The 25,526-nt window shown below is 33.7% G+C and overlaps 1 protein-coding gene across 1 annotated transcript in view; it reads left to right on the top strand.

Moving 5' to 3' along the window:
• The window catches only part of LOC150106883 (uncharacterized), a 134,779-nt gene that overhangs the window by 45,299 nt on the left and 63,954 nt on the right, over positions 1-25,526 (top strand). Inside the window, exons 3-6 of the mRNA XM_090393496.1 lie at positions 1,465-1,694; positions 10,618-10,721; positions 15,096-15,314; positions 18,466-18,636. Coding sequence (XP_090249622.1) covers positions 1,465-1,694; positions 10,618-10,721; positions 15,096-15,314; positions 18,466-18,636 — 724 coding nt within the window. The remainder of the gene's footprint in view (positions 1-1,464; positions 1,695-10,617; positions 10,722-15,095; positions 15,315-18,465; positions 18,637-25,526) is intronic.

Here is a 25,526-nt window from a genome sequence, read left to right as displayed (position 1 = left end):
TACTATAGATTACAGATGCCAAGAAATTATATTCTTGGTTTCATCCTTTATACAAGAACAGAATCTCTTCTTTTTCACATCCAGGCATCTATGAAGTGTCCTGTTCGTGTGATCGAATTTAATGAAAAATTCCAGAAATAAACAGTTCATAAGTTTTAAATTGCATGCCATTCTGAGTAGTTCTCAGTTATCAGATCAACTGTTGTAGTATTGCAGTGCTTATGTTCAAGTAACCCTTATTTTTCTTTATAACGGCCCCCAAAGTGCAAGAGTAGTGATGCTGGCAATTTGGATATGCCGTGCGCTGAGGTTGCTAAGATTCCATTCACATTCAGATAACTTTATTATATTATGTTGTTATAATTATTCTATTTTATTATTAGTTATTGTAGTTAATCTCTTACTGTGTCTAATTTATAAATTAAATTTTATCATAGGTATGTATGTATGTATAGGAAAATACGTAGTATATATAGGGTTCGGTTTCAGGTATCTGTGGGGTGTCTTGGAATGTATCCCCACTGGGTGAGGGGGGGGGAACTACTGTATTATTTTATTTTATTATTGTTAAAAATGGCAGATAAAAATTAGAGTAAGGGTACTATTGTTTCCATTGAAAAGGACTGGTTACCTATTACATGAAATTTTAATTTTAATCTTAGTATCTAGTGATAAGTCATATTTTAGACCAAATATGCCTGCTACAAAGAAAAGAAAAGACAATCTTCAGTTCAAGAGTAACTTTATTTGCAAAAATAATTCTAAATTCTAAATTTACATCAGTTATACACATATATGACTGCTTAAAAATGCATGTATCTAGAAGTTAAAAAATAAATTAATTAAAAAAAAAAAGAGGCAGTGATTTGCTGTACAATGGTGGTCTGGAACTTTAATGTTCATGTTATGTAGACTAATATCATTACCTTTAATGAAACTGATCTTGGAACCTTATTAATCAGTTCTTCAGAACATCAGTTAGTCACAAGCTGATGGTTAATTTTTATTTATTTTATTTTATTTTACTTCCCAGATGCTTCCAAATTTTAAAGAATTTTCAGCAACTTCAAAATGAACTGATAATTACAGATTTATTGGATACAATGACAGTAAGAATATTGGATCCCTGACTATAATAATATGCTAGTTAATGCACATTAAAAATATAATGCTTTTTCAGGGTTATTACTAACACACTGTAATGAGCATTGAATAAAATTTGTCTTGAGTAAAATTGCAGTTTTTTTTATAAACATCAATTTTTAATTTAATTCTGTCATCTTTCTGAAATACTTTGTAAAGTACAGCTCTATGAATACTTGCTCCACACACTTTACATTACATGAAGCCTCAGTATATTTATTTCATTTGTTTTTAATTCAGAAATACTAAAAGGCAGGTTACTAAAAGTTTTATTCCTTTATATCATTTGACTGAATGGACATTTTGTATATATACTTATAGGTTAAAATGGCATTAAGAACATCGGGTCATCTTTTACTGGGAATTGTACGAATATACTCTCGAAAAGCAAAATATTTACTTGCTGATTGCAATGAAGCATTTATCAAGATTAAGATGGCTTTCCGTCCTGGGGTGGTTGATCTTCCAGAAGAAAACAGAGAAGCAGCAGTTGCTACAATTACCTTACCAGAAGTCTTTCATGATTTTGATAGTGCAATGCCAGAAATTAAGTAAGGATTATTATTATTTACAACTTATAATTCATTAAAGCAGTATACAACTGCATCTGTGTTTTAAAAATTTAGATGGCTGTTTAAAGTTTGCTCTGATAAGATTTTTTAAGTCATATTCTTCTACATCATTGATACAGCATAAAATGTTGGATGCATTTTATTATTAGTTTTATTATTATAAAATTAATGGTACAAATATAAAATAACAAAAAATATTTTACACAGAGAAAGCAAAGCTATTTTTGGTGATGGAAAATCACCAAAATTTTTAGAATTATCCAGCTAGGTTACAAAGATGCTAACTAAAAGGAATTATATTAAATAAAGATTATTAACTTTGACATACCTCTGTTTTTTGAAGATAAGATCATATAGTACTCTGGACCAGGACTTGATTAGACCGAGTTGATATGTAATTAGGAATTGTCTGAGCATAGATATACTTAATACTATAGTCTTAACATGAATAAACCAATAATGAAGGAATTAACTAAACAAACTAAGAATTTTAAAGAGTTGAAAATAAAAAAGGATGAAAAAGAACATAAAACAAAAAATCTTTTGTTAAATAATATGAAGAAACAGGATTTTTATTTTGTGATATTTTCAATATCAATTTGAATTGTAAATTAATGGCATTATGATATACAGAAAATCAATCATTCTTCATCAAGTGATTATGCTATTAATTTACAAGTCAAAATGCTATTGAAAGATTCTTTTCTCATAGTAATTGATTTCATATATGATATCCTTAGGGGGGGGGAATCTATGTTGAGCATAGAATTAAACTTTACTTGCTTTATATTGTACATTTTAAATGTACATGGGCAAAGATATCAAAACTTTTATGCTATGCATGCTTTTTTGTAAGAAAACTAATTTCAAAGGTTTTTATTTGTGTGTTTTTTATAGTTCAGGTTTAAGTTTAGGAATGAAGACAATACAATGAAATAATTAGAGTTTAATATTTCAAATATTTTTTTCTCTCTCATACAGAGATGTGTGGTACGTCATAAAAAAATTGTAACAACATACACAAAACAATATGTGAAAGGCTTTAGACTAGAGTTTTTTTTTTTTTTAGTCTAAAATCCTATAGGAGTGCTCTCTATGGGTACTGGTGGTAAGCCTCGGCTGTTGACTAGGAGGTCTAAAAATTACTATTTCCCAAATTTTGGGAAGTTTCACATAACCATATTTGCATGGTCTAGCAGAAAAAGTAATGAGCTTGTAGTTTTTTTTATTTTTATTGTAACCATTGGCAGCACTGTTTTAACAAGTATTTGTCGTGAGAATGGAGAAGTGAAATCTTGAACAATATTTTGTGTTAAACTGGCCAAAATGTTGGATAAAATTAGGCAGATGTATGGTAATGGATCTTTTTCTTGTGCTTAAGTTTTTAAATGGCACAAGATGTTTTTGGAGAGGAGGGAAAGCGTGGAAGATAGCAGCATGCAGGGTAGCCTGTCACAACAAGAATGAACAACACCGAGAGAGCAAGGATGACTATCCATGGAATTTACTACAAAGAACTCCTTGAATGGTTGCGAAAACACATCTTACGGGTGTGTTCAGAGATTACAAATGATTGAATCTTGCATCACAACAATGCACCTTCTCATTCTACACTGTCAGTTTGCAAGTATTTACCCAAAAATTGCATTTCAGTGTTGAACAGCCACTGTACTTGCCTGACTTGTCTCCGTGTGACTTTTTTTCTTTTCCCAGAGCTCCAAGATGAAAGATATTCATCTCGAAACTGTAGAAAACATCCAAAGAACTATGACAGGGGCCACATTAGAAGAGGACTTCAAATCTTGCTATATCACATGGAAAGAATGTTGGAACCATTCTGTTTTGTGTGTATAGGGAGTTACTTTGATGGTGACCACAATGTATCAGACTATTAATTGAATACATGATTTTATATGAATTTTGTCTCATTACTTTTCTGCTAGACCTCGTATTTAGATTTGGTTGGTTTGTTAAATCTGCTGCTGATTCCAGAAAGTCTTTCAAGTTTGTATTTGCTGCAGTGAAGCATAGTAGTTTTTTGATTTTATGTCACATGTTCAAGGAGTGGTTAGCTATCCCCTACTGACCATAGGTTGTCTCATCTCATCTTCCTTTCCCCTCTTTTACCTTGCAGTGTCGAGGGTTTATTAATCATCGGACCTAAACCGTTCACAGGATAAGGTGGTCAGCCCTACCTCGGTGTATCCTATGTCCGCAGTGGTGTTGAGTTCTCAAGGCTGGTTTGCCTGCTTTGTGGGATTAAAAACCCCAGATAAACTGAGGAGAAAAACCCTACTGTCCACGCCCAAGACTGGCTAACTTGGCTATGACTGAGGAAGATCTTTCAGCTCCTCACGTCACCAACAGGATTCGAACCTCGGACACTCCTTCGCATATGTTGGCGAAGTGCACAACCACTAGGCTAACCATGCAGACGACTATAGGTTGTGACAGCATATATATATATATATATATATATATATATATATATATTCTTTTATTCCTCAAGGTAGATGTTATTAGATCTCTCAGATTGTCCATAATATGACAACTTGCAAAAACAAGGGACTTTGTACACACACAGAACAGAGAAGGATGTGATCCTCAAAGCAAATAAGTGCAGAGAGCTTCCTGTGAAATTTGAAAGCAACCCAGAGATTATATTTGTTTAAAGTTCTGGCTATTTTTTCTGAAGTGCCCCAGGTATAGGGAATGATAATTGCATCATCAAATTCCTGATATATACCCTCAAGTGGGTGTACAGGATATCATAGTACTACATGAAAAATTTACATCATTACTAACTTCCTATGTACAATTTTCCTCCAAATCAGTCTGTTACCTGTCAAGACTCCAACATTATCAGATGTTATATTTCTATTTTCGAAGGCACTTTTTACTGTATTAATCCATCATGGTCTTACGCTGGGTCTTTTTTCCTGCCAATCTTTCCTCTCCCATTCTGTTTAAGTGACTATACCACCTGAGATTAGCTCTGCTAATGCATTCCTGGATGCTGACAATGTCAAGTTCTTTCCTAATATCCTCATTTTTAATATGATATTGCCATCGATGCCATCTGTTCGTGCCTCTTATCTTTCTCAGGACTCATATCTGCGGTCTCTAGTCTTTGGTCAAGTGTTTTACTTCTGACCCAGCTCTCAGATCCATAAGTTAAAATTGGTTTGAACACTGTCTTGTATACAGCTAATTTAGTGTTCTGACTAATTTCTCTCTTATTCTATATGAATTTATTCAATTGACTTCCTACCATACCAGCTTTGTTGATTCTGTTGCCTATTTCCATATTTAATTTGCCATCTTCACTAAAAATCATGCATAAGTAGTTGAAATTTTTCACTTGCTCTATAGGTACATTTTTATCAAGATAATGTACGTCCTTGTCTCACACCAAATTTAACATTAAACCATCTTCCTGTACTTCCTTCAATTCTAATACTGCTGACTTACAACTCAAATAAAGACTAAGTATTGCTTGATATAATGTTCCATTCACACCATATAACTGCAGCATATTGAATAGCTTCTCTCTTGGCACCTTGTCATATGCCTTTTCCAAATCGACAAAACTTAAATCTTAGTTATATTCCCAAGATTTCTCAACTATTTCTCGTAAAGTGAAAATCTGAACCTGACAGTTTCTATTTGGCCTGACTCCAGCTTGTTCTTCAAGCTTCTTTTCTACAGTCCTTCTCAACCATTTCTCAAGTATGCTTGCATAAATACCAGGAACACTCAGTAGAGAAATACCTCTGTATTTCTCTACTGTTTTATTTTACTTTTTATATCTGGGTAGTATGAAAGCTCTACTCCAGTCATCGGAAATTTGTCCCTCTGTCTAGGCCTTCTGAACTATGCAGTGCGGCCACTGTAAGACTTTTATACCTCCATACTTGAGCATTTCTGGTCGAATATCATCTACTCCTGCTGCCTTTCCACATTTCAGGCTTTTGATAGCTTTTTCTACAAGTATAGGTATATATTCCTGACTGCATGCCTGGTCAGTGTTTTCTACCACTGTGCTGTCATCGCTGCTTGCTTCATTTAGCAATTTTTCAAAGTAATTATTCCATACTTCAAGGATATCTTTTTCTCCCATTTTCATGTCACCTTTATCATCCCTAATTCCTTTTACAGTACTCTTTCCTCCATTTCTGAGCTGCTTCAACAACCTCCAGAATATTTTGCCCCTCTTGATATTTATTTTCTATGTTCTTACCAAAATCTTCCCATGACTTTTGTTTAGCTAGTTTGTCTCTCTATTCTCTAAGAGCACAAGCTGACTTTTTTACCAGAAACTTTTGATATGCTTTTTACTTTTCTTTCACTGCCTCTTTAACTTCCTGTGTCCACCATGGAGTTCTGATTTTTCTATCCTTGAAGACAACCTCACCTCATGTCTCTCTGTCTGAATCAATCAGTGTTTTCTTCAGAGCTTGCCATTGAATCTCCAAGGTTTGGTTCCTGTTCTCAAACCGTTTCATTTTTTTCTTCAATCATGTTTGTGTACAGTGGTATCTCGCTAATCCGAACCTCTTTAGTCCGAACCCTCCAGTAATCCGAACTGCGGTTTGAAAGAAAAAAAAGTGTTATTTATTAGGTATTATTATTTTGTGTACTATTATTTTTTATTTAATAATTATTATTTTAATTATTATTATTTTATTTTATATCAGTTTCTATCATTGATGTACCATTAGAATCTGATTGTTTTTGTCTTAAACGCTAGTTATTGTTGTCTCTTGGGGGGAAATTTGCTAATCCGAACGAGCACGATTTTTATTAGTTCGGATTAGCGAGATACCACTGTATTTTAATCTACAGTTCACATCTCAGAACTGCTCAACTTTTATTCGCTTTAAAACTTTCTTACATGTTCTTCTTTTCAATATGAAATTGAATTTTATCCTGCTCAGGACTAAATGATGATCACTTCCAATTTCAAATCCTCTGTACACTCTGGTATTCTGCATCAGGGAGAAAACATCACTATCAAAAATAACATAGTTAATGAGACTTTTCTTATTCCTTGCCTCTCCATGTGAATTTGTGTACATTTTTATGTTGGAACATTGTGTTAGTGATAATCAGTCCATGTCCTGAGCAGAAATCCAACAGGTATTTGCCATTATTATTAGCTTTGCTCTTTTCTCCAAATTTTCCCAAAATATTTTCCTATGTCAATCATTTCCTACTCTGCTATTTAGATCCCCAACAAGGACCAACTTTTCCTTTTTCATTGTGTCAGTTGCTTTCTCTAAACCCTCAAAAAATTTCTCCACTTCTCCTTAGTAGAACCTTCTGTGGGACCATAGTACAAATGAGTCTCATTGTCCAGTTCCCTATTCTGATATTTGCCACGTCACTCTACTTGAGACTGCCTTCCATTCAAGAAGATTAGCTTCGTATTTTGTGTTGAATACTATGGCTACTCCTTCTTTTCCTTGATTGTCATTGCCTGAATATAACATTTTGTATTTATTACTCAAAAAGATCTCACCAGTTTTTGCCTTTTTTTTTAATTTTTAGTCACCCCTATTATGTTATGTCGATCTGGTACTTATCCAGTTCCTCAGCTAGCTTCATTTCTTTGCCATTCAGGCTTCTTATGTTGATGGTAATGATGATAATAGCATTACCATGTAATCTATGTTGGGAGAGAGATGTGAGGTGATGGAACAATTATTTTGTTAATCTTTTTTGGCATTCTAGCCATTGGATAGGAAGGTATGGCAAATAAAGAGAGTTCAGCATGAATGAAGCTTGGTTGAAATGGAGGTTGGAGGCTCTGTTAACAAGGATTTTTATGATTATGATATATTATTGGGGATGATGATGGGAGAGTTTGTGTATGTATCTGCTTTTTTATAAACTGAGAAAGAAAGTGCCATTGGGAAGATACATGATAAGAGTATCTAGGAAATACAGAATACCGTATTTACTTGAATATAACTCGCACTTTGTTCTCCAAAATTAAAGTTAAAAAATCGTGTTGCGAGATATTATTACATAACACCTCCAGGGAGTCCAGAGACTCATCGAGGGAGGGCACCTAGTTCACAACACTCCGTCTCCACCAACCACAACTACCTTCATCATCTACACCAATGGCATCTACCGCCGATCACCACCAGTAGCATTTTTCAGAGACAATCACAAACATCCATGCCCACGGCAGGATTCAAACCCGCAGCCTTTTGGCTGGAGAGTGGATATGCTAACCAATCGGCCAACCAGGCTGGCAGGAATTTTTGGAAACTAAAGTTTTTCAGGAAAAAATTTAATTGACATTTATAATTAAATTCTCAGTATTCATTATAATTTATAATTGCTCATATTATTTTTAAAATGAACGCATTTGAATTTTAATTATCAACATTAAGTGCTCGGCCGCTCACCTTTATCACACGACATATTTTGAAACTTCAGCAACAATGCTTCTGTAATTAAACAGTTTCATTATTGCTTGTCCTTTTATCATTTAGGAATCATAAGATCTCCGTGATTTAAAAAGAAAACTGAAAATGGGTATGACTTACCAAGAATCTACTATTCGCAATCTCTGCTACCGGTCTCGCATATGATTAGTGTGGTATTAACAAAATATTAGACTGAAGTTCTAAGATGAGCATCCTCTATGGGTTAGTTTGACATTCTTTATTTACCATGCAACTCAACATACAACTCAACAGCAACGGCAAGCTGATGATTGTCAAGGTGAAATTTTGATTCTATTCAACCAAATTTCAAAATATCTGAAATAATTCATTATACTTCCATAATAACATTCACTATTTATTTTTTAAAGTTTTAAAACTTTTTTTCATGTGTGAGGTATATGCGAAACTTTTTAATTTCTTTTTTTCGTGAAGTAAAATTAGGGATGTGAGATATATGCGAGGATGAGTTATATTCAAGTAAATACAATATTATTATTTTCTCTCTTTATAGTAAACTGGATTCTGGGGTGCTGGCTGGTTGAGGTGTAGGGAGAAAGTAATGTGTCCAAGCCATAATGAAGAACACATCATTAATGTCTCTTAGCTGGATAAGAGGCTTAAAAGCATCAGTATCAAGAGCATGTTTTTCAAGATGCTCTACATAGAAATTATCAGGGGGGGGGAGGAAATCCTATCACTGTAACTTTTTTCTGGTTTTATATGGTGTCTTTCCATTTGAAGTAACTAGTATGGATGGCAGAATTGAAGAAATCAGTTATGTCTGGGTGGGGGGGTAAGGAGGTGTTAGTAAGGAGAATATTGGTAAATAAAGAATGTCAAACGAACCCATAGAGGATGCTCATCTTAGAACTTTAGTCTAATATCTTTCACTTATTGTGTTACACTGGTGTCCAAAAGCTAAAGACGAACTACATTTTTACCTATATATGAAAAAAATTTCATGACTACAGCCAAATGTGGGCATAAATTTATTGTCAGCATACTAATAAATTATATTACACAAAATTGTGTTATAAATTTTGTACAAATTAAATTGCAATATATTTTTGCCAAAAGTTACAAATTTCCAAAGGATGTAATTAAGGAATTAATGTACAGTGCGTCTAGAAAACTATGTGGAGAGACGTTTCAGTATGGAATATGTCCACCCTGAACTGCAATACAGTTCTCACATCTTGCCATGCTTAGCACCAAGTGATTCAGGAGTTCTTGAGGCAAACTGGTCCACTCCTCCTTCAGAGCAAGGATAAGGCCTTGTTTGTTTTCTGGAGGAATATTTCAAGCAGCAGTGAGTCTCCATATCGTGTTCCAAATGTGTTCTATAGGATTGTGATCTGTGCTAGCCACTCAATTTGATTAACATCCTCAGTCTCCGATGCCACACCACATTGTCATCCATAAAAATGAATTCATCACCTACAACACCACGGAACAATCGAACATGACGTTGAAGAACTTCATTGCAATATTGTTCATCAGTCATAGTCCCTTTTTCCATCACTTATAGCTCAATTTCATGCCAGATTGGGTGTCATCTAGAATCAGAGAAAAGACTAAAATGTCATCTGTAATTGAGTACATTAGCCTATCAATGTCTTGTCCAATTTTTATGGATGCAACAGCACTGAAAACATGCTCTATGATGAGCTGTGGATAAAGAGGTGTAGACTACAGGTGTATAGGCCTACTTGTTGCAGACATCTTGCCACAGTTTGTCGAGATATTCACGTACCTGTGCTTCAGTGGAGATGACTTGTAAACTGACCTGCTGTGGTGTGTCGATTATGTTTTGTTGTTATAATCAAAAATCTGTCTTCATGCTCCATGGTAGAGTGAGGGCAACCTCTTAACAACTGTCTGGAACACATTCCATCGGTTTGAAATGCTGCCTACAGCATGGATACAACACTATGTAAGATTCCAAACTCTCACTCTCTGGCCAATATTAGTAATTCCGTAGTCTTCTTCAAGCTTTCCAATAATTCTTCCCTCTGTGAAATCATCTAGATAATGTCTTTGAGGCATTACAAGACATTCAAGCGTGCAATTTTATTCCTTCATTAAAAGAGCTTCCTTCAAACACAATTCACTTAGCGCAGCCTTTTGCATTTTATCCTGCCATGTGACCCCTTTACAGGTGATTCAAATGCATAGCTTCTTTCTACTTGAAATTATCAGTTATACAAATTGCCAAAGCTGATTTATCTGAATTGGCAGTTGTAATCTTCAGAAATAATGTTTGTCTGTAGGTTTTGTATGCCAGTGTATTACAGTTTTTATATTGGATCCCAGATGACATCTCTGTAATAGAGAGAAAATATTGTTGAAAGTATTAAACTTGTGTTTAATTATTTTGTTGAACCATTTTCATTCAATTAATTCAATCAAACCAATTTCATTAAATTCTTGTGTTTTTTTAGTATTGACATTGAAGCTCCAGTGACACTGAACCAAAGCCGTGCTGAAGATATTACGCTTAAGGAAGATTATGGAACTCTGAGTTTAATGGCAGATGATGGGTTTGGTAAACATTATTTATATTTGTTAAAAAACTTACTATATATATATATATATCACTAATTATTGTGGCATAGTAAAGCTAGATAAGCAAAAACTATTAAAATTTAAACTATTATTAGGAATTTGTGGACTGTAGACACTAGCAAAGAGGAGAAAGGTGGGTAATATGATTGAGACCTACAAACTTCTGACAGTGTCATACAGGATACCAGGATAAAATTTTTCATTTTATGGAGGATGGGAGAGGACAACAGGGCATCCATGGATTAAGAATGAATTCAGTCATGAAGGGGATAAGAGCTAGATTTTTCACTTATAGGGTGATGCATGATTGAAATGGATTACCGTTGGAGGTGTTGAGTCCAGATATTGTGAATACAAGAAAAGGTATGACAGCTGGTGTGGATGTTATGTGGCCTCCCTTCACAAGTACCTGACTTCCTGGAAGTTTTTCTTAGTAATAATAGCATGCCATTTTTTATTCAAAGCTCTCACATGATAGAACCCCCCCTTTTTTTTTTCTTCTTTTTAAGTGAGACTACATGTAGTTCCTTCATTTGGAGTCAAAACAGCTATCCTGTTTGCACACAGATTCTCAGATGTTATTATTGGATCCATTATTCTTGCACCATAAGATCTTTAGTTTGCTGCTTAAGCTAGTTATTCCTCTTTAACCCTATAAATTCTCTTTTTTTCATCTTACTTGCTTTCTCTTCCCTCCAGTTTTATAACCTTAGTTGAAATCACACATAACTTAGTCCTAATTGTATCCATAAAGTTTCTTTCTACAGTTCATAGTCTTCTTCAGATGCCCTGTAGCAGCATACAACTATGTATTTTGTGCTATTAACCTCTACCTCATACTAAACAGCCTTAAACATATTGCCTGCGTACATCATGCCACCACCATTTAGGATCTGTATTCTGGATTTAATTACTCTGAAGCCACTAGCAGTGCTTACCTTACCCTTTATATTCTTTCTGTCTTCTTTGAATATACTTGCACCCATTACATTCTGTGTTACAAAATACTCCAATTGCAATCCATTCCAATCATGCACCATTCTCTGAGAGAAAAATCTAGCTCTCATCTCCCTTTTTCTGTCAACCAATTATTAATGCCAATGTTTTTTTGTCTCTGAGAGGAAACAGGGAAAGAAAATGGGGGGGGGGCTTAGCTTTGTGCACAATTAGCTAAACAGAAGTTATGGGATGACTTAGTTAAGAAAAAAAAGAATGTAAATATCAAAGAGGCAGCAGAATGTTCTGGAGTCTTAAAAAATCTTAGAAATGGAAGATCACCTTTAAAAGAATTTGAGATAAATGTGACACAAACATTGAAGATAAAGTTATTCAGGATGTCTGGAATAATTACTTTGAAAGATTAAATGGGATAAGCATTGGCAGAACAGTAGTAGAAAATATTCAAGAGAATGCAATCATGAATATATATTGATACTGGATGTAGAAAATCCATTAGAAGCTTAAATGTGAAAGGGTTGCTGAAGTAGATGATATTCAAACGAATATATGGAGGTATGCTGCATAATTCAGAAGGTCAATCTGACCAAGTACCCATCTATAAAGAGGAAGAATATCCTTAGTGAGTGTCCCAGGTAAAATACATATATGCAAGTATACTTGAGAAGTGTAAAGAAAAGTTTGGAAGGGAAACTTTGGAAGAACAAGATGAATTTAGGTCAAATAGGGACGGTCAAGATCAAATTTTCACTCTAAGACTAATAGTCACAAAAATCATGCGAATATTACATCTAGAAAAGGCATATGATAAGAGAAAAGCTGTTTAAAACACTACAGTTATATGGAATAAAGTAAATGCTGGGACATTATACCCAACAATAACATATAGCCTATATTTAACTCATAAGTCAGCAGTTAGAATTGAAGAAGGTACTGAAAATAGTATAATTAGGTGTACTATTATGGATCATATTTTGAAGGATTGTAGCATTAAACCTGATATTAAACTGAGGTCTTTATTTTTTGTAGATGATGTAATGCTTCAATTAACTGCTGTATCAAATGTTGCATGAAAATTGGCAATAAAAAGGGTGGGGTACTATCAAAATAAGCAACAATATATGGAAAATATTAGCCACATTCTCAAGTAAGATAGTTTAATTATTTAGTTACAATTTTTAATGCACATTTTAATATGTATTTTAATGCATAATAGCATAAACCAGGATGGTATGGTGAACCACTTGAATCAATTTATATAAGAGAGAAATTATCCACAACACTAAACTAGCACTATACAAGATAGTATTTGAACCAGAGTTGGCTTAGACACAGCTGTAGTAAACTCACTCACTTATAACAAACTTCCCAAAAGTCCTATCATTCAATAGTGCTGTGCTATGAGGCATTTACTATATCAAACTGTTACAGTGGTCCTTACAAGTATTGCTGTAGTGAGATTCAATTGTAAAACATTTGATGAAAGAGTAGAGATCACGGATTCTGGGGAAAAAATAGGGTGGTGAATGGATGGCATCAATGACTGAATCATATGAAAAATGAAGATTTATGAATGAGCTCCACGTTGTTAACATTAAGGAATGTGAGCAGAGCTAATCTCATGGTATGAACACTTAAACAGAATGGATAGGAAAGGTTAGTAAAACAAGTGTTAGGTACCAGTGTCACTATTACAAAATCCAGAAATAATCTTAGATGTAGGTGGATTGATATAGTTATAAGATTGTCAGAAGACCAAATCTAAGATCTGACAGTATTGGATTCCTGACAAATAACACATTTATTTGGCAAAAAATTATTGATAAGAAGCCAATAATAATGTAAACTTAAATCATGTAGTACTACCATAGTATTCTATACATTCCCTGAGGCTATATAGCAGGAATTTAATGATTATTTGGATTATTTGTTATATAATTTAATTTAGAGATATCAGTCAGTACAGGAAACAGTTTGCTCAGTCTCATTCAGATTGTTAGACAATTCTGATATGTCAAGTATTCAAGAGTGGTTTCTTGCTACCATATTGGAAAGATAGATCTATCTGTTTGGTTCCCCATATTCTTGAAATCCAGCCTTTGTATTTCTGGGAATGTTATGATGTATGCAGTTTGGTTGAATAGACCAGGTTGGAATCCTATCAGGATGTGAGGAACCTTTATAAGGATTTGAAGCAATATCTGCATTTGCTGTTTTGTTCTCTTGCAAAACAAAAAACTGGCCAGAACACCTGCAAATCATATACATGATATTACTCTAACTTTGTGGGCTTGATTGCTTTGGCTGCAATTCCATACTAAATAAAAGTCCAAATTTTTGAGATATTGAGACCACGTTACAAGCAAAAAAAATGTCTGGACCACATCATCCATATCCAAAAATTAGGACAAAAAGTGAGAACATAGCTGAAGAAAACTAATGAAGTGTTACTAATATATGGAAAAACCTTCCTTGAATGTATTTAAAAGTTTTATAAATCACTATATTTTGTAAATTCCACTCATAAAAGATTGTAAATCTTTAGTACATTGGTAAAATCTGGGAGCTCTGTTCTAAAGACCAAACATTACTTTTTCTTGCTTGGGGCTTCAAATAAAGGGTGGTGAAAAATGAAAAAAAAAAAAAAAAAAAGAAAGAAAGAAAATTACTAGCATTAAAAAAAAATACACATCAGCAGCTTGCAATAAATAGTGAAGACAATTCCTGTATTTCTAATTTTAGGTTATAGTACATTTTCATATTAGAAAGAGTTTGTTTGCAAATTAGAACTAAAATAGAAATAGTAATCTGGCAGCTGCATTGTGTGTGGTGTGCGTTTAAAAGGCTTGTGTGAGTGTTAAACACCTGAATGGTTGCTATGAATATATGCCCATGTTTTTTAAAATTAGTTTAAAACCATATGTTTTAAATATATGCCTTTTAAATTATATAAAAATATTTTCCTGTTTGCCTAGCTTTGGCACTAAAGCATCCTTGTTAAAGCTCTACCTGTTGGAGGTCATCATGGTGATAAACAATAACATGGAGCAATGCTTAACCTGCTGTCAGACATGTTACTGTGATTAGAACACAGAATACCAAAATTAGTGAATGAAACGATTGACTGTGTAATTCATGGAGTTTGTGTTTGTAATGAGAGATTTTAAATATTGCATTATCAGAAGAGTTTTATATCCTGAAACATTTTTATTGCATGTTATATATGGCTTACTTTTATTTATACAGAGTTAAGTGTAAAAAATTAACAGTTTTAGTAGACAATTTATCTTATAACATTTCTTTTATACCTGGTATGAGCTATTTCATTTGCACTTCTTTTAAACAAACAAACAAAAAGCGAAACCTTATACAAATTTTAATTTACTTATTATTACAGGAGATATGAGTTTTGATGATCCAGAAGTTGTCAGAGATGCAACCAATATTGATGAAGGATTTGATCATGCTAGTCTTTTACTGGGAGAGGATAAATCTGCTGATAAATCTAATGATTTATTACAGAGCACTACAAATAATTCTGGAGCAACAAGTAAAGATCTTGATGCCCCACTAAAAGATGATGGTTTTGGTGGTGCTGTTGGAGAAGGTCTTTTAGGTTTGTGTTAATTTTTTTCTCCCTTTTTTGTGTTTATTTATATAACAATTAGCTTAGGATAGTGACTGTCACATTTTGATGTCTCTGTTTGAATACTGATAGCAACATTTTAGGCTTCCATGAAATTTCATGACTCATTGAGAGTGTTCTTTAAATTCATATACTTTTGATAAATTTCTCAAGGAAGTATTATATCAATACTTAGACTGTTTTGGGGATGTTGCTGTTTAATCTGTATGTAAACGATATAGGGAAGGGTTTGAATGGTGATATACAGTTGTTTTGCAGATAATGTGAAATTGGGAAGAGCTATGAGAAGTAGAATGGATGTGGTAGCCTTGCTAGAGGACTTCAATAGAATGTGTGAGTTAGCGAATGAGTGGAGCTGCCACTTCAATGTGACGAAGCATAAGGTTTTAAAATTTGGGAAGCAAACATGGGATTCAGAGCATAGAATTGGTGGGGGATATCTTGGAGATAAGGGATCTCGTAGTGATGGTGGATAGGGACCTGAAATTTCGGGAACATTTTGCTATATAGTGAGGGCAGCACAACAGATTATGACAATGACACAGAAGACACTGGCATGTATAAGGATGTTATGATTCCATTGTATAAGGCTTTTATCAGCCTTCATCTGGATTACTATACACAGTTTTGTTTACCTTTCAAAAGGATGTTGGAAAGAATCAAAGAGATGATTGACAAGGGTGGTTTCTGGTCTCTGGAATGTTGAGTATGAGAGAATGCAATTTGCAGAGTTGGTGGATAGAAGGAAGGAATATGATCACAATATATAAGTTGATAAGAGGTTATTACCAGATGAATGTGGATTAAATTTTTTCTAGAATGAGTAGAGATTGGGGAAGAACAGGCGGCTAGAAGCTCCATAAGGAGGGTGTGTGCAAGGGAGTGGTTGGTGATTCTAATACACTGCCCAAAAGTGTAGTGAGTGCTGAGACAGTGAATGCATTAAAATCATGGTATGATGGGCTTGAGAGTGGGACCTTCTGCGATGAGTCTTTGGACCCAATAGGGGTCTGATTACGATCATAATGATATCTGAATAAAGAAAGTATGAAGCTGGTAATTGAGCTCTTTCTTTGAAAATCTTTATTTAGCAAGGAGTCATCAGAACCAGTAGCTCTGTTTTATTGTATTTCACATGCTTGACAGCATGTTCAACATCAACTAAACATGCTGACGTTAATTACTGAAGCCATTCATTATTAGCTGTCACTAGTGTTGAGAAGTTCATTAATGACAGTTTTCATTTGAGATCTTTAAATTGTGTTTCCAGTAGGCATTGACAAGTGGTCATGTCTTTGAAGAAAGATAATCATCATTTGCCTAGATGGGATTCATATCGTGAGTAAAAGATCCATGAAATGATCTATAAAAAAGCATGACACTTTTTTCGTGATATTTGGGAACAAGTATCACCAAGGTATTGCATTTTCTTTGACTTTTATAACAACTGCTGATTTTTCAGAAGTTGCTTTCTTCATCTTTTTATCTCTGCTTTTATGTCTTAATGGATTTTTTTTTATTTATTTAAAGGATATCATGCCACATGTGGAAAACTTTTTTTTTTCTTTTTTTCTTGCATCCCACATTTTCATCCAATCAGTCTTGATGTTTCTTAGACTGGTTGCCAAATATAGAAGAAACGTTGCCAAACATTTCTTCTGAAGTGACAAGAATAGCATTGAGCATCACCGTCATGATTGGCAGTTTGCATTGCTGTCCAGTGATGCTCACTCCCCAAAAGCTCCCCTTCTTTTTTGTTTATATTCTTTATTTTATTTTATTGTTTATTTTTTATTGTTAAATTATTATTTTTTTATTGTTGCATACAACTTCTTGCTGAATCAGTGAAATTTTTTTTTTTTTTTTTTTTCCACTGAATCTCCAAGATTTGATTCTTGTCTTCATGCTTAATCTTTTTTTTGTGGGGAACATGATGTTGGTGATGACTCATCCCTGTCTTAAACAGAAATCCAGTAGATACCATTGTTATTAACTTTGCTCTTTTTCTACAAATTTTCTCAGCACTTCGATTTCCTGTTCTGTTATTTAAATCTCCAACAAGGACCTTCTTTGTCAGCTGCCACCTCTAATGATTCGAGATTTCTCTGCTTTTTTTTCCCTATACCTTCATTAGTCTACTTGAAATTGCCTGCCTTAATACCTTAAAATTCTGTTTTAATGCTGAATTCTATATGACATCTTGTATATGCTATTTAGAAGAATCTCACTTGTTTTTGTTTTCTTTATTTTGGTAACACCAGTTGCCTGCAATACTTCTCTAATTCTTCTGCCAGTTCCACTTCTTTTCCATTGATACTTATGTTGATAGGGCCTACGTTGCGTTCTAGTAGCTGACTTTTTACCATTTATCCTGGTTCCCTATGAAAGCAGCAGGGAGCTTTAGATGATGTCTCGGTTTGCATGACATTTCATCTTTTTGTACTATTGTTGTCTTTTTGTTTAAGCAAATATAGAATACAGTTTGGTTAGCTAAGGATTAGATTATGTTAGAAGCCCTGGTCAGTTCTTCACATTCTTTAAAAGCCTATGTAGAGGTCCCTACTAATTTCTAGCTTTGACCTTCAATTATGAATGAACCCTTAAGCAATTCAGGTATATATAATTTTGTACTAGTTGCACATTCTGATGACTAACATAGCAGCATATGGTAACACTTCACTGAATATTAGTTTAACGTAAACTGCATCTTGTTTCACATTATAGATCACTGCAGTTTAATGTTTTTACTTGCCTTTGTGCCATATTATGCCACATGGTTTGTCATTGGTATGCAACATTTTTTTCTAATAATAATGACAACCTTATTAAAGAAAAATATGATTCAGAGTTAACTACTGAATGTTCGGATAATTATTAGTATAAACTGAAATAAATTAAGCTTCTTTCTCCTGACTAGTTGAATAAAAACATTTTATAACTTTTAGGAGCATGCCAATAGTTAGAAGGAATTTCTTTTACCGTGATTTTCTCTTTAAGTAGTTGGTCTCGCCTTACATAAATAAGGTGAGACCAACCAACTACTTACAAAGAAAATCATGATTGTATTATCAAACTAGATAATACATATAATTTAAACTTTTATATTCTGATAATTTTTTAGATGGAGAGACTGGAGGTCTCTTTGAGCCAACGGGTTTGTTTGATGATGCTCCACTGGAACATGTGCCTCTTGAGTCAAGCTCAATAGAAAATCGAGTTGATGGTCCAGAAGAATCATCTAGTAGGCAAGATCTCCATAAAGATGATGATAGTGACGACGATGATATGTATGGTGAGTGAATGCTGGGGGTAATGATGTTTATTTTATAGTTTATTATTATTATTATTAATTTATATATGCCCCAAGATTTTATTTCATCATCATCAAATTCCTGCCATGTACCCTCAAGGGGTGTACAGGATATGACAGTACTACATGAAAAAATTACATCATTACTAACTTCCTATCTACAATTTTCCTCCAAATCAGTCTGTTACTTGTCAAGACTCCAACATTATCAGATCTTATATTTCTATCGTAAGATTTTATTTTACAAATTTAATTTTGCTTGATTCGGTGTTAATATTTAAAACAACAAAACCAAATATGGAACTTTTCAAGCCACTTCAGGTCTGCAATAAGCAAGGCATTGATCTCATGCTGGAGAGTGAAATCCATCCATCCCCCCCAAAGATAATTAGAAGCATCTATGCTCACAGTGGGAGGTATAAACTTTTTATCAATATATTTCTGATGCTACTCCATAAAAAGTTAATCTTAAGGATTCTATTTATAGAATTCTTATGTAAATAGGCTAAATAGTCATAAGTATTGACTAAACAAACACACGTAATAAGTTTTTAAAACTTATTACTGTGGTTATTATGTGTTTGTTTACTCATGAATTCTCCATAGGTTTCATTGTATAATAAAGTCATAAGAGTCATATTAATATCACTTTTAGAGGAGTAATATGGAAATTTTCCAGAAATAATATTTATGATAAGATTGGTTTTCTTACTTGAGGTAATAGTTATTTGGAAGTGATCAAGAAAAGGAATTCACAGGAACTGGAATTAGTTTACAAAGCAATCTTATTGGCTTAATTTCAGTGATAGAAAATGGCTGTAGCACCAAATATCTTTGAGTAAGAGATGGTTTTCATTACCTCATACAAGACCACAATCCTGTTTACTGGAAATCTGAAATGGTTTAAAAAAAAGTTCTGTGTTTGGTCTCTATAGGGCAGTATTTCTAGATTATGTAAAAAAATAAAAATATATACAAAAGCAGAGAGCCTTTGTAGCTCATTTCGGTATAGACATTTGATTCCCGTCAGTGATGTGAGCAACTTTATCTACTCTCTTTCGACGAAAGGTGAGTTAGCCGGTCTCATATGGAGGTAGGATTTTTTTTTTTCCCCACCTGGAAACTCCGGTTTTTCGTCCTCCATAACAGGTAAACTGGAATGACAAACCGGCTGCATTAATTTGTTGTAAGCAGGTTGAGTTCCTCCCTCTTAGGGTGGAGAGAGGAATACAATCTGCCCTAAGGGACAGATGAGAAGGATAGGATAGGATAGGATATACAGAAACTTAAAATTTGGCCACATGTGGCTTGGCAGCCTTTTGTATGTGGGTCAAATATAAAATGCAAGTGAAAATGGAGTTAATTAAGAAAGTATAGATGACTGGGAAGGCAACATAACAAATATGATAACAATCATAAAATAGGTGTGTTTTGTAACAGCATTATTAAAATGACATCGATCGCTATCATATGATCACTGAAATATGTAGACAATATACTAATAAATTTAACAAATATTTGGATCTGAACCAAAGAGATCATCTTAGTGTATTGACAGTTCATACAAGATAGAACAATAAGAATGATTTCAAAATATTACAGCCTGCATGCTAGTATAATATGATGCAGTAGACAGCAAGGTGTGATTTATATTAAAAAAATATATATATATACTATTAATGACCTTTTAAGAATCAGACTTTCCCAAATTTCTGCTAAGGAGAGACAGTCATTATGATTCAACTTTGGATGAGCTAGTAATGCTTCAGCACTCTCCTTGAATAAGCATTTAAATTCAGATGCTTTTTCACAGCCCAAATTTCAGTCACAATGACTGAATTAATGCAGAGATCTTATACAACTAGTAAAAAGTATATCATTATTGTTAAAATTTTCTGGATGTAGGAAGTTTTTCCACTTGGTTGCAAAATTAAGAAAGTATAGATGACTGGGAAGGCAACATAACAAACATGATAACAATCATAAGATTAAATTAAATCTTATGATTTAATTTAATCTTAAATTTTAAATGATTAAATTAAATCTTAAATTTAAATCTAAATGATTAAATTAACTTTGCCAAGAAATCATCATCAAATTCCTGACATGTGCCCTCGATAACACTACACGAAAAACTTACATCATTGCTAACTTCCTATCTACAATTTTCTTCCAAATCAATCTGTTACCTGTCAAGACTCCAACCTTATCAGATCTTATATTTCTGTCTTCTAAGGCACTCTTTACTGTATCAATCCACCTATATCTTGGTCTTCCTCTGGGTCTTTTTTCTGCCAACCTGGCGGAGAACACTTGTTTTGCCAAGAAATTATATTCTTATTTTATCCTTTATCCAAGTGTAAGCAAACGAAGTTTGCTCATGATGTACATTTGACCTTGGTATCTCTTTTGGCCTGCATTTCCACTGATGAAACCTCAATAAAAGTTGAAACTGGTCTGGGTAGTGACCCTTCCCATAATGGGAAGAAAGGGTGGGTGATTTACATCATGGGATACATAGGCAATTAATGCAAAGTTATTTAGTCTCCATATACAAGTAATCTGGTCGTGAATGTACCTCATGCACAAACTGTTTTGCTAACATTTGGATAAAGAATCAAACTAGAATATGATTTCTCAGCAAGTTTAATTTAATTTGCAACCAAGTGAAAAAAAAACTAAAACTTCCTCTAGCAAAGGTGAACTCTTGGTCACCTAGCAAAGCTAGGTGACCGAGAGTTCAGAAAAATGCAGCCTATGACATGAGTTTGGTATCACACTACTGAAAAGACAATGAACTCTTCTCGAGAGTCCATATGTTTTCCTTTTATCACTTCTACTGATTTAAGGTTTTAATGGCCTGACAGCCAGTTTTTTGAACTGTTGTTTTCTGATGACAAAACAACAGTTCTTTCATTATCTGTTGTTTGTTGTTGTTTTTCTCAGAGAAAATAAGTTTTAATCTCATGCATAAAATCATGTTTTATAGACCTATCAGGCCTGATTCAAGTGCTGTGTGTGTGTGTGGGGGGGGTGCCTTCATTCTTAATTACTGAAAGGCTATTGCAAGTGTGGGCTAAAAACTCAGTTATTCCTATTGAGTGCTATACATCTGAAGAGATTTATTCTTGAGGACTAATCTTAAGAGGGAAATACTTCTTCCCAGTATTCAATATAAGGACTATAACATACTGTTTAGTTGATTCCTCCATGTTTGTTATAGTGGGCATGCGCCAGATAACACATACAGACACATCCCAGTTATTTGACATGTTAGGTTCCAGACTACCATTGTATATCAAATTTTGTCTCAGTTTCCTCCCCCAACCCACATACACACACACTTTTGTAGAGATGCATTAATTTTTAATAAAGCTATCTTAAAGAGATCACTTAAGTGCAGAGTTGTAACTTGCTTCACATTCACCATCCTATTACTGTTAATTTGCACCCTATTACCCAGTGTTCTAATTTTCTTTCTCTCCTGATGTCATAATTTCCTGGTAGTTTGGGCCATATTCTGCATCTAATATGAATGTCATAGGCAACCATGATAACCACTGACTAAAGAACTAATATGGCCATTTCTTAGCACATCACTTGTCCCTTTGATCAGATATGAAGAATACTGTAATATTCTGAGAAAATCTTGCACTTGCATTGTCTCATTGTCTGTAATAGAGGTTCTATTTGTCTGCAGACTGTATAATTTTGATTCCCTCCTCTTCTTCTGTTTCATTTCCATTTTCCTACACAAGAGGTTTTACCAATCAATCCACCAACCTTGAATTATTGTTTTTGCAACCAAAATCTCAATGGAGTCGCAATTTAGATCAACATTCTGACTTTGTAAATAAAATGTATAAAGTGAATCAAACAATATAATTTATTTGATAAATATTTATATTAAGCACTTAAAAAAAGTATCCAAATGACATTTTTGGGATGATAATAGAAACAGCTACAAAATACTTTGCCACCTATAGGATGCAAGTAAACCTATTATTGTCATGGAAATATGAAAGTATGTATCTGTTGCATCTATCTTAGTCAAACAAAACTATTTTATTATATATATATATATATATATATATATATATAGAGAGAGAGAGAGAGAGAGAGAGAGAGAAAGAAAATGTTATGTAATTTCAAAGTTTACTGAACCTGAAGTTCAAGTTACTCCTTGAAGTACTAAATATAAATATCCTTAATAAGCTTTCTCTTTAATGGATATAGATATTTATACTTATTAAGTAATACAACTGTCAGCTAGACAAAGTCCCTCTGTAAACCACCATAATATTCTTTTAATGATTACATCTTTTCCAGTTATGGTAGTAGAGAACTAGTACCATGAATACTAATTTGATTTTTACCATCTGTATTATATAACATGGTCTAGACGGCAAGGGATAATCCCAAGACATAGACTGTTGAGAACATCACGTGATTAAAGAATTGTAACAGGAGGAAGCTGCATTGTGAAAGAGAGGTTTTTAAATGTTGAAGTCTTATTTGTCAGCATTTTTATTTATTATTATTACTTTTTTTATCAGTGAATGAGAGACAACACATTCTAGAATGATTTCTTGATTAATTTATAAGTTAAAGATAAAATAAATCCATTAATGTCTTTTATTCCCAAAAGGCAAGGTCATTCAGCTCTAACTTTTGAAGACTAGTTGGCAGCTAGCCTATACTCTGAGCCAGTCACAGAATAATTGATCACCAACTATTAGCAGTATTAATTGGCACCCAAGGAGGAGGATATAGTAGAAAACTACTGCAATTTTGTGGTCCCTAATCCTAATTCTGTATATTATTGTCTGAAATACAGTTGAGTTCTCTGGTCAAATTTCTTGAGTGTTTACAGGATGAAAAACCCTGACCGACAAGGTCTAGTTTTTATGGTTAATTTACCATCCTGTGTTGAGCAATAATCATCTGTATGAATGCTTTTGTTTTCATATTGTGAATGGAGACAGCTTCAAGATGGTATGTTTGAAGTACTTCATTATCATAGAGATGTACTACTATCCTTCTTAGGATAGAGGTTGAAGTTTGTGTTCACTATCAGTTATTATTTGTTTTGCAGGATGAAAAACTTAAATTTCCAGGAGAAAATAACCTTACTCTCTCTTCATTAAGACTGATTAATCATGCATGGCTAAATCACTTAAGGAATTGACAACATAGATATGAATATAAATTAAATTGCACTTTAATAAATATTTCCGATATTTCGGCAACGTCACGTTGCCATCTTCAAAAGGAACTTACAAAAAAAAAGGCACGTGCACGTAGGCACTACACCACAGTAACTGAGAATGAAGTGATGAAGCTATTGTTCTCCTAAAAGTCCTGATGGTGCCCTCTAGCGGGCTAAGTAGGTGTTCTTGGCCGTTGGACTGAAGGTGTGCTGATGTAAGCTTCTCAAATTTGTGGCAGTCTCATACAACCAAATTTGTTGAGATTTGGAGAATACAAATTCGAAAGACTATTTATGGAATCAACCTCAGCCCTAAGAAACTCTCCAAACCTCAACAAATTTGGTTGTATGAGACTGCCCCAAATTTGGGAAGATTACATCAGCAGACCTTCAGCCCAACGGCCAAGAACACCTACTTATCCTGCTAGAGGGCACCATCAGGACTTTTAGGAGAACAATAGCTTCATCACTTCATTCTCAGTTACTGTGGTGTAGTGCCAACGTGCACGTGCCTTTTTTTTTTGTAAGTTCCTTTTGAAGATGGCAACGTGACGTTGCCGAAATATCGGAAATATTTATTATAGTGTAATTTAATTTATATTCATATCTACGTTGTCAATTCCTTAAGTGATTTAGTAATGCATAACCAACGCATAAGCCTGTCTACGAGAATTAATCATGCATGGAATAGGCTTAATAAAGTTTTTAGGTCTCCTTGCAAGAAAGCGATTAGTAAAATGGTTTGTTTTAGCTGTATTAACTAATCACTTTCATTTAAATGTTTTAACTAATCATATTGTTTTCAAGCAGAAGAGTCTGGTTGAAAACTGGAGTGTATTCAATTATCAATAGTTGTCCCTTATTTCTGTTATGAGAATTAATTAGTTGAGCATCTTAGATCCATTTGCAATTTTGTTAATGCCCAGATGTCTGCTCATCATATCACTATGAGCTATCTAGTAGTCTGGTATGTTTTGGAGAAGGGTTGCAGAGAGAAAAACTTCTAATAGGTATTATATTTTCTGCTATGTTTTACAGTGACTGTTATTCATATGATTCAGCTGAGTATAACTTTTTCATCGACTTCATATCCTCATAATAGGTGCTGAGAGTTCATTTACATTGAACTAAATAGGTGGACTTACTATGTGTGTGTTGTGAGCGTTTGCTATTGTATTTTGTTTTGCAAGAAGAACAACTCAAGTTATCAGAAGAAATCGATTCTAATCTCTTCTGACAGAGAGAGAGAGAGAGAAATTAAGTTAACCTTGCCTGAAAAGGATCAATAGTTTTTTAGGTCTCATTCCAAGAAGTTGTGAAAACACTTGGCAATCAATACATATTTGTAATGATACAGTCATGCTATTTTAGTAAATAGATAATTAATGGTATTTTAATTGTCAGTTACAAATTTTATAATAAACGGATTTATATGAGCAACTTAATTGTAACACTGCGACATCTTAAATATGATCCAAATAATTATTGCTTGAAATCAGAACAGTATTATTTGAATCCCATTTCTTAATGCATTGTATGAAATAGCTTTTGCAATTTGAATGAAGGCTACTAAATTGTTTAAAATTTCAGGAAAACTCAGTTGTTTATCGCTGTTCAGAACATAAGTTTCAGTGAGAAACTTTTTTGTGTTTTTCTAACATGA

Source organism: Typopeltis vanoorti, chromosome 5 (genome assembly GCF_054136105.1).
Source record: "Typopeltis vanoorti isolate ZY-2024b chromosome 5, IOZ_Tvanoo_1.0, whole genome shotgun sequence".
NCBI lineage: Eukaryota > Metazoa > Arthropoda > Arachnida > Uropygi > Thelyphonidae > Typopeltis > Typopeltis vanoorti.
Note: the sequence above shows the minus strand (reverse complement) of the source record. Positions and strands in the feature narration are given on the sequence as shown.